The sequence below is a fragment of the Ips typographus genome, linkage group LG2, assembly GCF_016097725.1.
Source record: "Ips typographus isolate SLU linkage group LG2, UJ_Ityp_2.0, whole genome shotgun sequence".
In the NCBI taxonomy this organism is placed as follows: Eukaryota; Metazoa; Arthropoda; class Insecta; order Coleoptera; family Curculionidae; genus Ips; species Ips typographus.
Genome location: NC_138423.1, coordinates 4722945 through 4741055, shown reverse-complemented (window position 1 = coordinate 4741055; position 18111 = coordinate 4722945). Strand labels below are relative to the sequence as shown.

The following is an 18111-nucleotide window of genomic DNA, read 5'->3' as shown; positions in this document are numbered from 1 at the left end:
CCGGACTATTTATAATGCATTTCAGCAGATGCACGTTTAAATGTAACATTTATTTTATTTTAACTGCTATAAACTTTCCGATATAAACTCGAATCTGTTAGCAAATTATCAAGCGGCGTAGTTATGCTCAAAACCGTCATTTACCGGGTAGTTTATTTATCTAGGGTAGTTTGGAGATTTATTTTCTCGGTGTGTGTGATTTAATTTGATGTATAAGCGTCGTGAAAACACTGAAATTCGTGCGAAATGATATTTGGAGAAAAGAAGCTGACCAATTATTTATGGATTTTCAGTTTAGATTGCACTGGTAGCAATAACTCTGTTTAACTTGAGGAGAGTCATAATTTGTAATTTGTGGCGTTTTTCCGGAAAAGTGTTTTAAATGTTTCATGAATGCTCTTTGAAAACTCAACAAGTGATATAATTCGAGTCGATATCCACATTTTATATGGAAAAAATTGCAAAGTTAATGGAATTTTTACTGGGTCTTGTGCTAATTTGGTGGAGAGCCAAAATGTTAGAAAACTGTTCACTTATATCTTGTGAACAGAATATGCAGGGTGTCCAAAAGATGATACCTGAATACTTTCATTCTGAAAGTTTGCGTGCTTAGGTAATGAGTAAAGCTTTATCGATATAATAGTTATTTACATTACTAGTGTGGTAAAAGCACTTTTATTGTCACGAGTGGGAAGCTCAAAGGTGATCACACAAGTCTATTAATTTGCTATACCACATGAGTAATGTATAATACTTTATCTACGGTTAACACAGAAATTGGTTGGAAAAAAGTAATTTTCAGTCAATATTGTTAAAGTAAAATCCTAAAAAATAAAGACTGAATAATTTGATTTGTTATTTGTTTCAGAAATTTTGGTTTATCAATAATAAAATAAATAAAGTAAAACTATTCTGACAAAATAATTCTTGTAGGTACCAAATGAGTTCCAGTCTCACAACTTTTTTATGAATAAGTAGTCTTTTTTAAAAAAATAACATTTTCAGATTTTTGTCACTTTTCTTTATTTTACTTCATGTTTACATTAAGACAAATAATATGTTTTTGAGATGATAAATTTACGCAAATCTGAAGATATTATTATTTAAACAATTTGTAATTTATCAGTAACTTACTGACAATTGTTGTCATAAATCACAGAAACACGTCTTGTTTCGAAACCTCTAAGAAAACTGTGTTAAATTGTAATTCTTGCAAATTCTAGTCAAATTTTGACATGAGTGACAAATATCACGTGGCTTTTGGAGGATAATTTAGCTAGGCAGTCACGTGACCACTGTCAAAATACCTGTATAAATATCAGAAACACGTTTTGTAACGAATACTGCAAGAAGCTTCTAAACCCTGATTTTTGCAACTTTTGAGCACAGATTAAATCCTCATTAAATTTTCTATCTAATCACCTTGGAAAGGACAGTGAGGGACAAAATCGCCTGTAAAACTTACTTGGAGTAAAAAAAATACTGTTTTAAACACAGTTTTGGAATCCTTATTAAATTTCCTATCCAATCACCTGAAAAAACACTACAAGATTTAATACAGTCAGAGAGAAAAGCGGTGTCAAAGTTTGAACTGACAAAAACACGGTTTGAAAGGACAGTCAGAAACAAAATCGTCTGTAAAACCGACTTGGAGTGAGAAAATGACTGTTTTAAGCACATTCTTGTAATCTTCATTAAATTTCCTATCTAATAACCAAAAAAACCTACAAGATTTGGTACAGTCAGGGAGGAAAGCAGTGTCAAAACTTGAAATGACAAAACCACAGTTTCAAAGGACAGCCAGAGACAAAATCGCCTGTAAAACCCACTTGGAGTGAGAAAATGACTGTTATAAACACATTTTGAGAATATTTATTAAATTTCCTATCCAATCAACTGAGAAACACTACAAAATTTAGTACAGTCAGGGAGAAAAGCAGTGTCAAAGTTTGAACTGACAAAAACACAGTTTGAAAGGACAGTCAGAGACAAAATCGCCTGTAAAACCCACTTGGAGTGAGAAAATTACTGTTTTAAGCACATTTTTGGAATCTTCATTAAATTTCCTATCCAATAATCTGAGAAACACTACAAAATTCAGTACAGTCAGGAAGAAAAATAGTGTCAAAGCTTGAAATGACAAAACCACAGTTTGAAAGGACAGCCAGAGATAAAATCGCCTGTAAAACCCACTTGGAGTGAGAAAATGACTGTTATAAGCACATTTTGAGAATCTTCATTAAATTTCCTATCCAATAATCTGAGTAACACTACAAAATTTAGTACAGTCAGGGAGGAAAGCAGTGTCAAAATTTGAATTGACAAAACCACAGTTTAAAAGGACAGCGAGAGACAAAATCGCCTGTAAAACCCACTTGGAGTGAGAAAATGACTGTTTTAAGCACATTTTTGGAATCTTCATTAAATTTCCTATCCAATAATCTGAGAAACACTACAAAATTTAGTACAGTCAGGGAGAAAAGCAGTGTCAAAGTTTGAACTGACAAAAACACAGTTTGAAAGGACAGCCAGAGATAAAATCGCCTGTAAAACCCACTTGGAGTGAGAAAATGACTGTTATAAGCACATTTTGAGAATCTTCATTAAATTTCCTATCCAATAATCTGAGTAACACTACAAAATTTAGTACAGTCAGGGAGGAAAGCAGTGTCAAAATTTGAATTGACAAAACCACAGTTTAAAAGGACAGCGAGAGACAAAATCGCCTGTAAAACCCACTTGGAGTGAGAAAATGACTGTTTTAAGCACATTTTTGGAATCTTCATTAAATTTCCTATCCAATAATCTGAGAAAGACTACAAAATTTAGTACAGTCAGGGTGAAAAGCGGTGTCAAAATCTGAACTGACAAAAACACAGTTTGAAAGGACAGTCAGAGACAAAATCGCCTGTGAAACCCACTTGGAGTGAGAAAATTACTGTTTTAAGCACATTTTTGGAATCTTCATTAAATTTCCTATCCAATAATCTGAGAAACACTACAAAATTTAGTACAGTCAGGGAGAAAAGCAGTGTCAAAGTTTGAACTGACAAAAACACAGTTTGAAAGGACAGTTAGAGACAAAATCGCCTCTAAAACCCACTTGGAGTGAGAAAATTACTGTTTTAAGCACATTTTTGGAATCTTCATTAAATTTCCTATCCAATAATCTGAGAAACACTACAAAATTTAGTACAGTCAGGGAGAAAAGCAGTGTCAAAGTTTGAACTGACAAAAACACAGTTTGAAAGGACAGTTAGAGACAAAATCGCCTGTAAAACCCACTTGGAGTGAGAAAATTACTGTTTTAAGCACATTTTTGGAATCTTCATTAAATTTCCTATCCAATAATCTGAGAAAGACTACAAAATTTAGGACAGTCAGGGTGAAAAGCGGTGTCAAAATCTGAACTGACAAAAACACAGTTTGAAAGGACAGTCAGAGACAAAATCGCCTGTGAAACCCACTTGGAGTGAGAAAATTACTGTTTTAAGCACATTTTTGGAATCTTCATTAAATTTTCTATCCAATAATCTGAGTATCACTACAAAATTTAGTACAGTCAGGGAGGAAAGCAGTGTCAAAATTTGACCTGACAGAAACACAGTTTGAAACGATAGTCAGGGACAAAATCGCCTCTGTAAAACCCACTTGGAGTAAGAAAATGACTGTTTTAAGCACATTTTTGGAATCTTCATTAAATTTCCTATCTAATCACCTAAAAAAACACTACAATATTTGATACAGTCAGGGTGAAAAGCGGTGTCAAAATTTGAACTGCTAGAAATACAGTCTTTGTAATTTACCATTAGAAGGTTGGATTACAAAATGGTGTATAAAATAAAAAACTTCCGAATTTCTCAAAATTAACATGGCAACATGGTCTTGAGATGCGAATTGAATTTGAAGAAGCTAATTTTCAACATTTTAGCGTACATAAATGTGTTTTGGACTAATGTAAGCCAGTTTAGACTTTTTGAAGCTATTTTGTCAATTTTAAGCTAATTTAGAGCATTTTGTCTTGACTTAGTGCAATTTAAGATAATTTAAGACATTTTAGGCTTTTCCAAGTTACTTTAACAGTTTTAGGTTAATTTTTATTTTTTTTTCGCCTAAACTAATGTATATTTAAGTTTTTCAACATAGATTTAACAAATTTAAGTTAATTTTCAATATTTTAGTCTAAATCAAATGTATTTTAGGCTGATTAAAAGAAATTTTAGACTTTTTCAGATTGCTTTAACCATTTTATAATAATTTTCAGCATTTTACCCCAAATTAGTGTATTTTATGCTAATTTGGGGCATTTTAGTCTTATTTAAGACGTTTTTAGAAAGTTCTGTTAATAAAACTCTCTGTCTCACTAATTTTGCGCAGCTACACTTATCCTTAATAAATGGTTGCATTTAATTAAGCCGTAAATTAAATGAAAGCCTATAAAACCGATACCCATCCAAACAAAAACCGATAAAACGGCAACCATAACCAATTAAGCCAGTTACACACGAACGAAATACGATTATAATCGTTATGCCTGTCCTACACTACTGATCGGGAACGCAACAAGAGAGTCGAAACTTTGACACCGCTTCAGTTTCAGTTTCAGCTTCGAACCGCGCGAAACACCAAACCGAGAGGAAAACTACGGGAATATCACGTACTCGTCTGAAAGTTTTTCAAAGTTTCTGGAAACGAGTTTCCTAAACTCTATAATAACTCTAATCGAATATACTGTGTATGTGTATGTGTTTATGATGAATTGCTTGTAAACTTGTTCCATAGTTTTACAAAGGATTTACACAATTTTTGGTAAATTTTTTATTTTGTTGTCTTGTTGTCTTACATGGTAGCAGTGCTTACGAACATTTTTGCTCTCTCTCAAATTTTTCGTAACTTTTACCATATCTAAGTTATTTAGCAAACACTTGTTTGATAGAACAAATTTTTAAATCAATTGAAATAACTGTGGTTTCAAATTTGAACATCCTGTAACTCAGTTATTTTTGGGAGTTCAGGGTGGTTCAACCACTCAAATTAACCGTCTTGAGCTCCTCTTTCTAGTAGTGTAAAGTAAAAAATTCTATCTTAAAAATTGCGTACAGGGTGGCCAAAAAATCTGAACCACTACAATTTTCATGCACTTCCTGTATAATAGCGGCACTGACGGACTGTAAAACTTCCAGGGATGAGTTTAGCAGTTGTTTACCAACATTTTTGCTCTCTTTCAAATTTTTCTTAAATTTCACCATTTCTGAGTTATTTAGCAAAAACTGGTTTGATAAAACAAATTTTTAAATCAATTGAAATAACTGTGGTTTCAAATTTGAACATCCTGTAACTTAGTTATTTTGGGGAGTTCAGGGTGATTGAACCACTCAAATTAACCGTCTTGAGCTCCTCTTTCCAGTGGTGTAAAGCAGAAAATTCTATCTTAAAAATTACATACAGGGTGGTCAAAAAATCTGAATCAGTACGCTTTTCATGCACTCCCTGTATAGTAGCGGCACTGACGGACTGTAAAATTTCCAGGAATGAGTTTAGCAGTTGTTTACCAACATTTTTGCTCTCTTTCAAATTTTTCTTAACTTTCACCATTTCTGAGTTATTTAGCAAAAACTGGTTTGATAAAACAAATTTTTAAATCAATTGAAATAACTGTGGTTTCAAATTTGAACATGCTGTAACTTAGTTATTTTGGGGAGTTCAGGGTGATTGAACCACTCAAATTAACCGTCTTGAGCTCCTCTTTCCAGTAGTGTGAAGCAAAAAATTCTATTTTAAAAATTATATACAGGGTGGTCAAAAAATCTGAATCCTTACGATTTTCATGCACTCCCTGTATAGTAGCAGCACTGACGGACTGCAAAACTTCCAGGAATGAGTTTAGTGGTTCTTTATGAACATTTTTGCTCTCTTTCAAATTTTTCGTAACTTTTACCATTTCTGAGTTATTTAGCAAAAACTGGTTTATTAAAACAAATTTTTAAATCAGTTGAAATAACTGTGGTTTCAAATTTGAACACCCTGTAACTCAGTCATTTTGGGGAGTTCAGAGTGGTTGAACCACTCAAATGAACCGTCTTGAGCTCCTCTTTCCAGTGGTGTAAAGCAGAAAATTCTATCTTAAAAATTGCATACAGGGTGGTCAAAAAATCTGAATCAGTACGCTTTTCATGCACTCCCTGTATAGTAGCAGCACTGACGGAATATAAAACTTCCAGGGATGAGTTCAGCAGTTCTTTACGAACATTTTTTCTCTCTTTCAAATGTTTCGTAACTTTCATCGTTTCTGCGTTATTTAGCAAAAACTGGTTTGATAAAACAAATTTTTAAATCAATTGAAATAACTGCGGTTTCAAATTTGAACACCCTGTAACTCAGTTATTTTGGGGAGTTCAGGGTGGTTGAACTACTCAAATTAACCGTCTTGAGCTCCTCTTTCCAGTAGTGTAAAGCAAAAAATTCTATCTTAAAAATTGCGTACAGGGTGGCCAAAAAATCTGAATTACTACAATTTTCATGCACTCCCTGTTTAGTAGTGGCACTGACGGACTCTGAAACTTTCAGGAATGAGTTTAGTAGTTCTTTATGAACATTTTTTCTCTCTTTCAAATTTTTCGTAACTTTCACCGTTTCTGAGTAATTTAGCAAAAACTGGTTTATTGAAACAAATTTTTAAATCAGTTGAAATAACTGTGGTTTCAAATTTGAACACCCTGTAACTCAGTCATTTTGGGGAGTTCAGGGTGGTTCAACCACTTAAAAAAACCGTTTTGAGCTCCTCTATCCAGTGGTGTAAAGTAAAAAATTCTATCTGAAAAATTGCGTACACGGTGACAAAAATAGTGAACCACCATAATTTTCTTGCACACCCTGTATACTGTAAGCAAAAACGGTCCTGCAAACTTACAGTGTTGAGTTAAGGAGTTGATTAGGATAATTTTTGGTCCTTTCAATTTTTTTTTGTAACTTTTACTGTTTTCAAGTTATTTAGGAAAACTGGTTTGGTGCAACAATAAATCATTTGAAGTTGTGGTCTGAAATTTGAACACGGTTTAAAGGACAAAATCATCTGTAAAACTCTTTTGTAGTAAGAAAATTATTGTTTGTAAGCACATTTTTCGAATCCTCATTAAATTTCCTATCCGATAACCTGAAAAAACACTACAAAATTTGGTACAGTCTGGGAGAAAAACGATGTCAAAATTTGAACTGTCAGAAACACAATATTTGTAATTTACCGGTTAAATATTTACTTTACCGGTAATTTGCCCACCACTATTAAAGAAAACATTGATGGAACCGAGATTGTTATATACAGGGTGTGTTATTATAAATAACTAGAAGGGTGTTTTGCTTGATATTTCTCCTAGAAAAGTAAGCAGCTTTTACACTAAAATTGATGAATTTATTCATAAAGCAGCTTCAAATTTAAAAAACATTATATAAACTTTCATTAAATAAATCCAATTACTTAAGTAAAGTAATTTAAAATTTTTGGTGTAAAACCCGCTTTAGTATCAGTGTAATTGAATACCATCTTGGATGAATCTGAGCTTAAAAAAACTGACTGAAAATGTCAAATATGGACTTTAGAACAGTTTCTAATGAGACGTCCTGTATATAATAATTGTTCTGATTATAAATATACTTAATACTTATACTTATTATTATTCTTAATTATGATGTACGGGGGAAGTGGTTTCTATAAACCATAACCGTAACCGTAGGGTGTGGAAGAAGGTGTTTTTTAAAATAATGATACGACAAAAAATATAAGAAATAAACGAGTATCCAAATTGAACAGAAAAAAGAAGATGTAATTAACGATTTTTAAGGAAAACTTTGATTTATAATTTAACCTAACAAAACTATATACTAACTATACAAATAAGTCTACAAAATTACAATAAATTTGATAGAAAAAACCTTTAACATTAATAAAACCTTCATCATCTTCCAATATCTAATTTGATGAAGAGAATATTCCCCAGTGATCTTTCAGTTGTAACAAATTAAAGACTCACGACCATAAAAGAGCCATAACACCCTTTTGCCCTTTTCAATACTAACGGGATAAGCGCTCCTTTTTTTTGGTTCAGTTATTTTCCGGTTAGTTATTAATACCTACAAACTTATGTGGGAGTTGCAATTTGGAAGTTACGAGCATTTTATCGTTTGATATAAAAAGATAAAGCTTTCATTCAAGTTTTAAGAGGTGAATATGCGAAATTCTACTAGTGTAAAGGTCAGAAAAATTCCAGAAACTACCACTATTTTTGCTATTGTCACGCCCAACAAGTTAAACGAGACGTGCGTTTATTTTTACCGAGAATCTTGTTTTAGAGGTAAAATCAAACCACTTGGTAGAATAATTTAATAACTAAATAGTAGCTAAAACTAAATGACAAAATGGTTGGTTTATCAACTATTTGAATCGGAATAAAACATAATTCCCAAAAGTAACACTTTAAACAATACCTTTTACGTGCACAAAATATTACAATAATTAAATAGATTATGCTTACATTTGTTAAACAATGATTAGAGCAGCTTCCTGGAGGGTTTGGCACTCGCATTTTATTATAATTTAGGGAATGGTTTACTATTCAATTAATTTACGAACCCGGTGCGGGTTGCAGAATTCGAGACAACTACATCATAGTGTTATGAGGCGGAGTCTCCGACCGTCCCCCTTACCATGTCGAACATGAATTTATACTTTTAAATATTAAGTCCATCTTTTGAATTAATGGATTTTCCATTCGTGACACTATACTGCCTACCATCAGGAAAATTGGAGGTAATTTTCATTAGGTCTGATTCATTATGGAAAACCGTTAGAAGCAAGAAGTTCTAAAAGTTAAATGTCCAATATCTTCCCGGATAATTTATTTAAAATTTATAGTATTAGTTTTATAGGTAATATTAGCGTTATAGTGAAAAGATATTTTAAATGGAATATCCTATAAGTTATGACTTTTAGCACATATTTTAGCATTAGCACGTAAGAGTATACAGGAAGAGTCACTTTTTACTAGCAGGACTCAAAGCAGATATCTTAAGATACGAATTTCTTGTAAACATATGTGAGTAATCGCTTCTTTATTGAGATACAAAGTAGTTCAATCAACTTTTGATCATATAAAGTTATCTTTACTAAGCTGCAGGATTTCCGTAGTCTAAAATGATCAAAATTGGTACTTTTTTCATGGCCAGGCTCTAGTTGTAAGCGCAACATTTTTTGAATGCCTTTTTGACTTTTTATTTGTTAGACAAGCATTTTTTTGATTTAATTTGCAAACTTTTTGGTGTCTGGCAATTTATTCGTAATTGCTACTGTTAATTTTTTTTTTTGAAAAAACGTAAAGGTTTTTTTACTCACCCTGTAGAGAAAGTCAGTTCATTAAATTTCCTATCCAATAACCTGAAAAGACACTACAAGATTTAGTACAGTCGACGAGAAAAGCGGTGCCAAAGTTTGAACTGACAGAAGCACAATCAGAGACAAAATTGACTGTAAAACCCACTTAAAGTGAGAAAATGACTGTTTTAAGCACGTTTTTGGAATCCTCATTAAATTTCCTATTCAATAACCTGAAAAAACACTACAAGATTTAGTACAGTCGACGAGAAAAGCGGTGCCAAAGTTTGAACTGACAGAAGCACAATCAGAGACAAAATTGACTGTAAAACCCACTTAAAGTGAGAAAATGACTGTTTTAAGCACGTTTTTGGAATCCTCATTAAATTTCCTATTCAATAACCTGAAAAAACACTACAAGATTTAGTACAGTCGACGAGAAAAGCGGTGCCAAAGTTTGAACTGACAGAAGCACAATCAGAGACAAAATTGACTGTAAAACCCACTTAAAGTGAGAAAATGACTGTTTTAAGCACGTTTTTGGAATCCTCATTAAATTTCCTATTCAATAACCTGAAAAAACACTACAAGATTTAGTACAGTCGACGAGAAAAGCGGTGCCAAAGTTTGAACTGACAGAAGCACAATCAGAGACAAAATTGACTGTAAAACCCACTTAAAGTGAGAAAATGACTGTTTTAAGCACGTTTTTGGAATCCTCATTAAATTTCCTATTCAATAACCTGAAAAAACACTACAAGATTTAGTACAGTCGACGAGAAAAGCGGTGCCAAAGTTTGAACTGACAGAAGCACAATCAGAGACAAAATTGACTGTAAAACCCACTTAAAGTGAGAAAATGACTGTTTTAAGCACGTTTTTGGAATCCTCATTAAATTTCCTATTCAATAACCTGAAAAAACACTACAAGATTTAGTACAGTCGACGAGAAAAGCGGTGCCAAAGTTTGAACTGACAGAAGCACAATCAGAGACAAAATTGACTGTAAAACCCACTTAAAGTGAGAAAATGACTGTTTTAAGCACGTTTTTGGAATCCTCATTAAATTTCCTATTCAATAACCTGAAAAAACACTACAAGATTTTGTACACTCAGGGAGAAAAGCGGTGTCAAAGTTTGAACTGACAGAAACACAGTTTGAAAGAACAGTCAGAGGCAAAATTGACTGAAAAAGCTACTTTTAGTGACAAAATGACTGTTTTAAGCAGATTTTTAGAATCTGCATTAAATTTCCTATCCATTAACATGAAAAAATACTACAAGAATTCTTACAGTCAGGGAGAAAAGCGGTGTCAAAGTTTGAACTGACAGAAACACAGTTTTAAAGGACAGTCAGAGACAAAATTGACTGTTAAACCCACTTGGAGTGAGAAACTGCCTTTTTAAGCACATTTTTAGAATATGCATTAAATTTCCTACCTAATAACCTGAAAAAACACTACAAGATTAGATACAGTCAGGGAGAAAAGCGGTGTCAAAGTTGAACTGACAGAAACCCAGTTTAAAAAGACAGTCAGACAAAATTGACTGTTTTAAACCCACTTAGAGTAAGAAAATGACTGTTTTAGCACATTTTTGGAATCCCCATTAAATTTGCTATCCAGTAACCTGGAAAAAACACTACAAGATTAGTTACAGTCAGGGAGAAAAGCGGTGTCAAAGTTTGAACTGACAGAAGCACAGTTTGAAAGAATAATCAGACACAAAATTTACTGTAAAACCCACTTGAAGTGAGAAAATGATTGTTTTAAGCATATTTTTGGAATCCTCATTAAATTTCCTATCCAAAACCTGGAAAAACACTACAAGATTTTGTACAGTCAGGGAGAAAAGCGGTGTCAAACTTTGAACTGGCAGAAACACAGTTTGAAGACAGCCAAAGACAAAATTGGCTGTTAAATCCACTTGGAGTGAGAAAATGACTGATTTAAGCATATTTTTAGAATCTGCATTAAATTTCCTATCCAATAACCTGGAAAAAAACACTACAAGATTTGGTACAGTTAGGGAGAAAAGCGGTGTCAAAGTTTGAACTGACAGAAGCACAGTTTGAAAGGATAGTCAGAGACAAAATTTACTATAAAACCCACTTGAAGTGAGAAAATGACTGTTTTAAGCATATTTTTGGAATCCTCATTAAATTTCCTATCCAAAACCTGGAAAAACACTACAATATTTTGTACAGTCACGGAGAAAAGCGGTGTCAAAGTTTGAACTGACAGAAACACAGTTTTAAAGGACAGTCCGAGACAAAATTGGCTGTAAAACCCACTTGGAGTGGGAAAATGACTGTTTAAAGCATATTTTTCGAATCCTTATTAAATTTCCTATCCAATAATCTGAAAAGAACACTACAAGATTAGTTACAGTCAGGGAGAAAAGCGGTGTCAAAGTTTGAACTGACAAAAGCACAGTTTGAGAAGACAGTCAGAGACAAAATCGACTGTAAAGCCCACTTAAAGTGAGAAAATGACCGTTTTAAGCACATTTTTGGAATCCTAATTAAATTTCCTATCCAATAACCTGGAAAAACACTACAAGATTTTGTACAGTCAGGGAGAAAAGCGGTGTCAAACTTTGAACTGACAGAAACACAGTTTGAGAAGACAGTCAGAGACAAAATCGACTGTAAAAGCCACTTAAAGTGGGAAAATGACTGCTTTAAGTACATTTTTGGAATCCTCATTAAATTTCCTATCCAATAACTTGGAAAAACACTACAAGATTTTGTACAGTCAGGGAGAATAGCGGTGTCAAAGTTTGAACTGGCAGAAACACAGTTTGAAAGGACAGGGAGAGACAAAATCGACTGTAAGAGCCAGTTGCAGTGAGAAAATGATTGTTTTAAGCACATTTTTGGAATGCTCATTAAATTTCTTATCCAGTAACCTGGAAAAACACTACAAGATTTTGTACAGTCAGAGAGAAAAGCGGTGTCAAAGTTTGAACTGACAGAAACACAGTTTGAAAGGATAGTCAGAGACAAAATTGACCGTAAAACCCATTTGGAGTGAGAAAATGACTGTTTTAAGCACATTTTTAGAATCTGCATTAAATTTCCTATTCAATAACCAGGAAAAAACTACAAGATTTGGTACAGTCAGGGAGAAAAGCGATGTAAAAAAATTTGAATTACGCTTGACCTTTTCTGAATCTTACTTGGTCTTTTCTGAACTACATTGGGAAATGGTGTAGAGAGGGTGTTTTATTAAAAAATCTTAAAAACTATGTGCTTTACAAAAAAAAAAAACAAAATAGATATTTGGACATTACGTTAAATTCTTTATGGGAAACCATGTTTTTTAGTTTTTCCGTGTCGCTAATAATAAAGAAAATACGAGAGAGGCTCCAAATTGATATTTTTTCAATATCACCCTGTAGCTTAGACTTTTTATGACTGTACTTCGTTTAATTAAAATCGAGCACAACTAACGCAACTTTGCTAGTTTTCGAGATACCTAGTAAAACCATCAAATTTGACACACACAGTAAATTGCATTAAGTTTAGCAACATGCGTTCATCTCATTTGTGAATGGTTAAAAAAAGCAGCTTTTATTCGTCCCTATATTTTGACGTATTTAAATAAACCCTTCTTTGAAGGTAAAAGGTCGTGTACGCAAAAAAAAATACTTAACTCTTGTAAAAACCAAAAATTCAATCAAAGGCCTGCTTTCAGGTAATGAGATTGGCTCTAGGCATTCACGCTGTGGTTGACTAATACTGATGAGATTTTCCAATTTCGTGTGTTTTTTTACTTTATTCGTAAAGTACATACAACGGCAGTACAGTTTGATTTCTACGTGTCAAACACATAAAATTGTTCAACTTGAACGCAGTTTCAAAGTGTTTTATAAGATTCCAAGCAATTTAGGCTGTTTCGAGCATTCAAATCGATTGCCATATTTTATCCATGAACTTTAGAAATTTTCGTAATACATTTTTCTGAAAAGGTTTGCCTTTTGAATGACCTTTAAACTGTTTTATATGTATAGTACAGCTACACACCGCTATTTGAATAATATGCAATAAACGTATAGAGCAAAAGTGTTTTGTATGGAAACGAGAAAGGAGCCACTTTATCTAATCCTTATCTGAATCGGTTTTGTTGATATTCCAACCAAAATTAAGTACGTTGTAATTTGTCCTTTTATCGAGCTTGTTTTCCTGTGATCTATTACGTGTAGATAATTTTAGCAAAGTTAGAGTGTGTGTGTATGAACATCGATCGATTTTTATCACTAAAGACTCTGCAAATACAAGAGCCGCAATTGCGTGGTTATACTGAAAAGAAAGTTCTAGCAAAACAGCTTGTGCTGAAAACAAAGAAAAGCATGAATTTTTAGTTCATCTGTTCTAATAAAAGCATTAAAAAATGTTTATTAATATGTGAATTTATTGGTGTTGGCTGAATAGTTGATGTGAGTTTGATTTCCAGTAGTTCCGTATAAAACCCAAAAACCAACCAAACCAACATCAGCTCTTTTATTAAAATTTCTTATTTAAGATTACTTTGTGAGAGTATTAATTTAGTTATGTATGTACATTTCTTCATAATTTGAAAACAAATTTCAATATTTCAGTCTTATAATACATAATATTGACATTAGGTTTATGAAAATCGATTCTTTTCAAGTTTTTTTACTTTGCTTTTTATTTTCTTAGATTTCTGGACTATTTTTAGTGCTTTAAAACTGCTTTCAGCTTGGAAAATAGAGTTTTAAGACTATTTTTACCAAGTTTAAGACATAGCAGATTTAAAAAACCATTTTTACATTTTCTATAGGATTAAAAAATGCCATTTCAAGCTTTGTCACTATTAAATTGCCTTCTAGGCGTCTCAATTCTAAACCGAAGGTAGTTTTTATGTAGAGAAACGAAATCCGCTATTTTTTAACCTTCAACCAGTGTTGCCAAGTCAAAATATTTAATAGCGGTAGAATAATCGGCCAAAAAACGGTAGATAAATTTGATTCTGCATCGAAAAATAATGCCAGTTTGCTATTTTTGTATTTTTATAACTTAGCTAGGCGTGACCACTGTCATAAATCTCAGAAACACGTTTTATATCGAATACTGGAAAAAAAAATTTCAAAACCCGAATTTTTGCAACTTTTGACGATTTTGACGTTAGTCAGAGTTGTCACGTGGTTCTAGAGCTAAGCTATAATTCTTGCAAATTCTAGTAAAGTTTTGACACGGAGTAAGAAAATGATTGTTTTAAGCACATTTTTGAAATCCTCATTAAATTTCTTATTCAATAACTTGAAAAAACAGTACAAAATTTAGTACAGTCAGGGAGAAAAGTGGTATCAGAGTTTTAACTGCCAGAAACACAGTTTGACAAGACAGTCCGAGACAAAATTGCCTGTAAAACCCACTTGGAGTAAGAAAATGACTGTTAAGTACTTTTTTGAAATCTTTATTAAATTTCTTATTCAATAACTTGAAAAAACAGTACAAAGTTTAGTACAGTCAGGTAGAAAAGCGGTTTCAGAGTTTGAACTGGCTGATACACAGTTTGACAGGACAGTCCGAGACAAAATCGCCTATAAAACCAACGGAGTAAGAAAATGACTGTTTTAAGTACATTTTTGAAATTCTCATTAGAATTCTTATTCAATAACTTGAAAAAAGTACAAAATTTAGTACAGTCAGATAGAAAAGCGGTATTAAAGTTTGTACTGCCAGAAACACAGTTTGACAAAACAGTCCGAGACAAAATTTGCCTGTAAAACCCACTTGGAGTAAGAAAATGACTATTTTAAGCACATTTTTGAAATCCTCATTAAATTTCTTATCCAATAACCTGAAAAAACGGTATAAAATTTAGTACAATCAGGTAGAAAAGTGGTATCAGAGTTTGAACTGCCAGAAACACAGTTTGACAAGACAGTCCTAGACTAAATTGCCTGTTAAACCCACTTGGAGTAAGAAAATGACTGTTTTAAGCACATTTTTGAAATCCTCATTAAATTTCTTATTCAAGAACCTGAAAAAACAGTACAAAATTCAGTACAGTCAGGGAGAAAAGTGGTATCAGAGCTTGAACTGCCAGAAACACAGTTTGACAAGACAGTCCTAGACTAAATTGCCTGTTAAACCCACTTGGAGTAAGAAAATGACTATTTTAAGCACATTTTTGAAATCCTCATTAAATTTTTTATTAAATAACTCGAAAAAACAGTACAAAATTTAGTACAGTCAGGTTGAAAAGCGGTATCAGAGTTTGTACTGCCAGAAACACAGTTTGACAGGACAGTCCCAGAAAAATTGTCTGTAAAACCCACTTGGAGTAACTGTTTTAAGCATATTTTTGAAATCCTCATTAAATTTTTTATTAAATAACTTGAAAAAATAGTACAAAATTTAGTACAGTCAGGGAGAAAAGCGGTATCAGAGTTTGAACTGTCTGAAACACAGTTTGACAGGACAGTCCGAGACAAAATCGCCTGGAAAACCAACTTGGAGTAAGAAAATGACTGTTTTAAGCACATTTTTAGAATCTGCATTAAATTTCCTATCCAATAACCTGGAATAATCACTACAATATTTGGTATAGTCAGGTAGAAAAGCGGTATCAGAGTTTGAACTGTCTGAAACACAGTTTGACAGGACAGTCCGAGACAAAATCGCCTGTAAAACCAACTTGGAGTAAGAAAATGACTGTTTTAAGCACATTTTTAGAATCTGCATTAAATTTCCTATCCAATAACCTGGAATAATCACTACAATATTAGGTATAGTCAGGTAGAAAAGCGGTATCAGAGTTTGAACTGTCTGAAACACAGTTTGACAGGACAGTCCGAGACAAAATCGCCTGGAAAACCAACTTGGAGTAAGAAAATGACTGTTTTAAGCACATTTTTGAAATCCTCTTTAAATTTCTTATTCAAGAACCTGAAAAAACAGTACAAAATTCAGTACAGTCAGGGAGAAAAGCGGTATCAGAGTTTGAACTGTCTGAAACACAGTTTGACAAGACAGTCCTAAACTAAATTGCCTCTTAAACTCACTTAAAGTATGAAAATGACTGATTTAAACACATTTTTGAAATCCTCTTTAAATTTCTTATTCAATAACTTGAAAAAACCGTACAAAATTTAGTACAGTAAGGGAGAAAAGCGGTATCAGAGTTTGAACTTCCAGAAACACAGTTTGACAGGACAGTCCGAGACAAAATTGCCTGTAAAACCAACTTGGAGTAAGAAAATAACTGTTTTTAGCACATTTTTGAAATCCTCTTTAAATTTCTTATTCAATAACTTGAAAAAACAGTACAAAATTTAGTACAGTCAGGAATAAGAGGGGTATCAGTGTTTGAACTGCCAGAAACACAGTTTGACAAGACAGTCCGAGTCAAATTCGCCTGTTAAACCATTTGGAGTAAGAAAATGACTGTTATCAGCATATTTTTGGATTCCTTATGGAATTTCTTATTCAATAACCTAAAAAAAACCGTACAAAATAAAACATGTGGACCCGTTTAAATGGTAGACTTAGGCAACAGTGACTTCAAACGCTGAATAACCAGATTTCCTGAAATTTAAGGAAAAACTATACAGGATTTTCCCTAAAATTTGGGGAAAAAGTAGGTGACTTACTGAAGTCGTTTAAAAGTGATTTTCAGTGTGGCAAATTGTTGTGTAATTATTAAACAAACTCTGTTGAGTTTACTTAAAGTCTTACTTATCAAAAAGAACCCCGTAAGGGGTTACGGTATACAAAAACTCTATTATTATTAAATATTGCCAAACTTTTTTCCCCTATAAAAAAATATATTTTCCGTTTTTCCTTCGTTCTTACAATTTCCTCCCACGTCAAAAAATAAAAAAAGTTTCATTATGTTAACGAGTCGTCCCGTTTTAATATTGATATCCGAAGAAATTCTCGACACACTTTTTCCTGACACTTTTTAAGCAATTTGCACAAAAGTGTGTCAATTTCGTTTGCCAGAAAATTCTGTCGCTTTTTCCAAGTCCGGACATTTAATTCCGGTAAATTTAATAAAAGCCCGACACTTTTATTTCACCTAAAAATCAGAAATAACTTTTCTTAGAATGACTTCCTGATATTACAGAAGACTCAAATCGTTCTTCTTGTTAGAATTTATTAAAAATCTCCTTTGCGACAAAACTGTTTGTCCTTTTAAATTAACTTTAAGCGTCCAGTGACGTATAGGGATCATATTACAGATGCGGCTTAAGATTAAATGGTCTCAATGCATCGTTGCACGCAGATCCGTATGGAGTGCATTGTAGAGAATTCCATTGCTATTTGATGTGCGAACAAGGGTCGATGGACGTACAGAATCCCCCAGGGCCACTGGGGGCAAAGTCCGAGGAGGCTGAGAAGCTCGAAACTAACATGGAAAACTTTACTGGGTAAGTAAATTTATTGTTTTCACTGTTAAAGTTTAAAATTATCCGGAAAAAGTTCCACTAAGTGACAAAGTTAGGAAAAATACTCAGTAATCCTTGCTAGTCTTTTAAAACGTTATTTGTGTGTTATTCACCTCTTTATCATCGTAGAAAACAAGCGGGGGCTAATATATGGCCTTTAACTTTAAAAGGCTTTCCAATGGAAACTAAATATTAGGTCAATCAAGTGCAGTAGTTGTTTTCTTTTTTGCTGTTGCACTTGATGGATCCAACATAGTGTGTAATTAGAGAATTCAGTTAGTACAAAGAGCACAGTTAGAGTGCAGTATTTGCACAAATCACAGTGC

At 33.0% G+C, this 18111-nt stretch overlaps 1 protein-coding gene across 1 annotated transcript in view; it reads left to right on the top strand.

The window, feature by feature from the left end:
• Nucleotides 1-4589: 4589 nt before the first annotated feature.
• The window catches only part of Ac78C (adenylyl cyclase 78C), a 158866-nt gene continuing 145344 nt past the window's right edge, over nucleotides 4590-18111 (top strand). Inside the window, exons 1-2 of the mRNA XM_081972434.1 lie at nucleotides 4590-4809; nucleotides 17579-17767. Coding sequence (XP_081828560.1) covers nucleotides 17664-17767 — 104 coding nt within the window. The 5' untranslated portion in view covers nucleotides 4590-4809; nucleotides 17579-17663. The remainder of the gene's footprint in view (nucleotides 4810-17578; nucleotides 17768-18111) is intronic.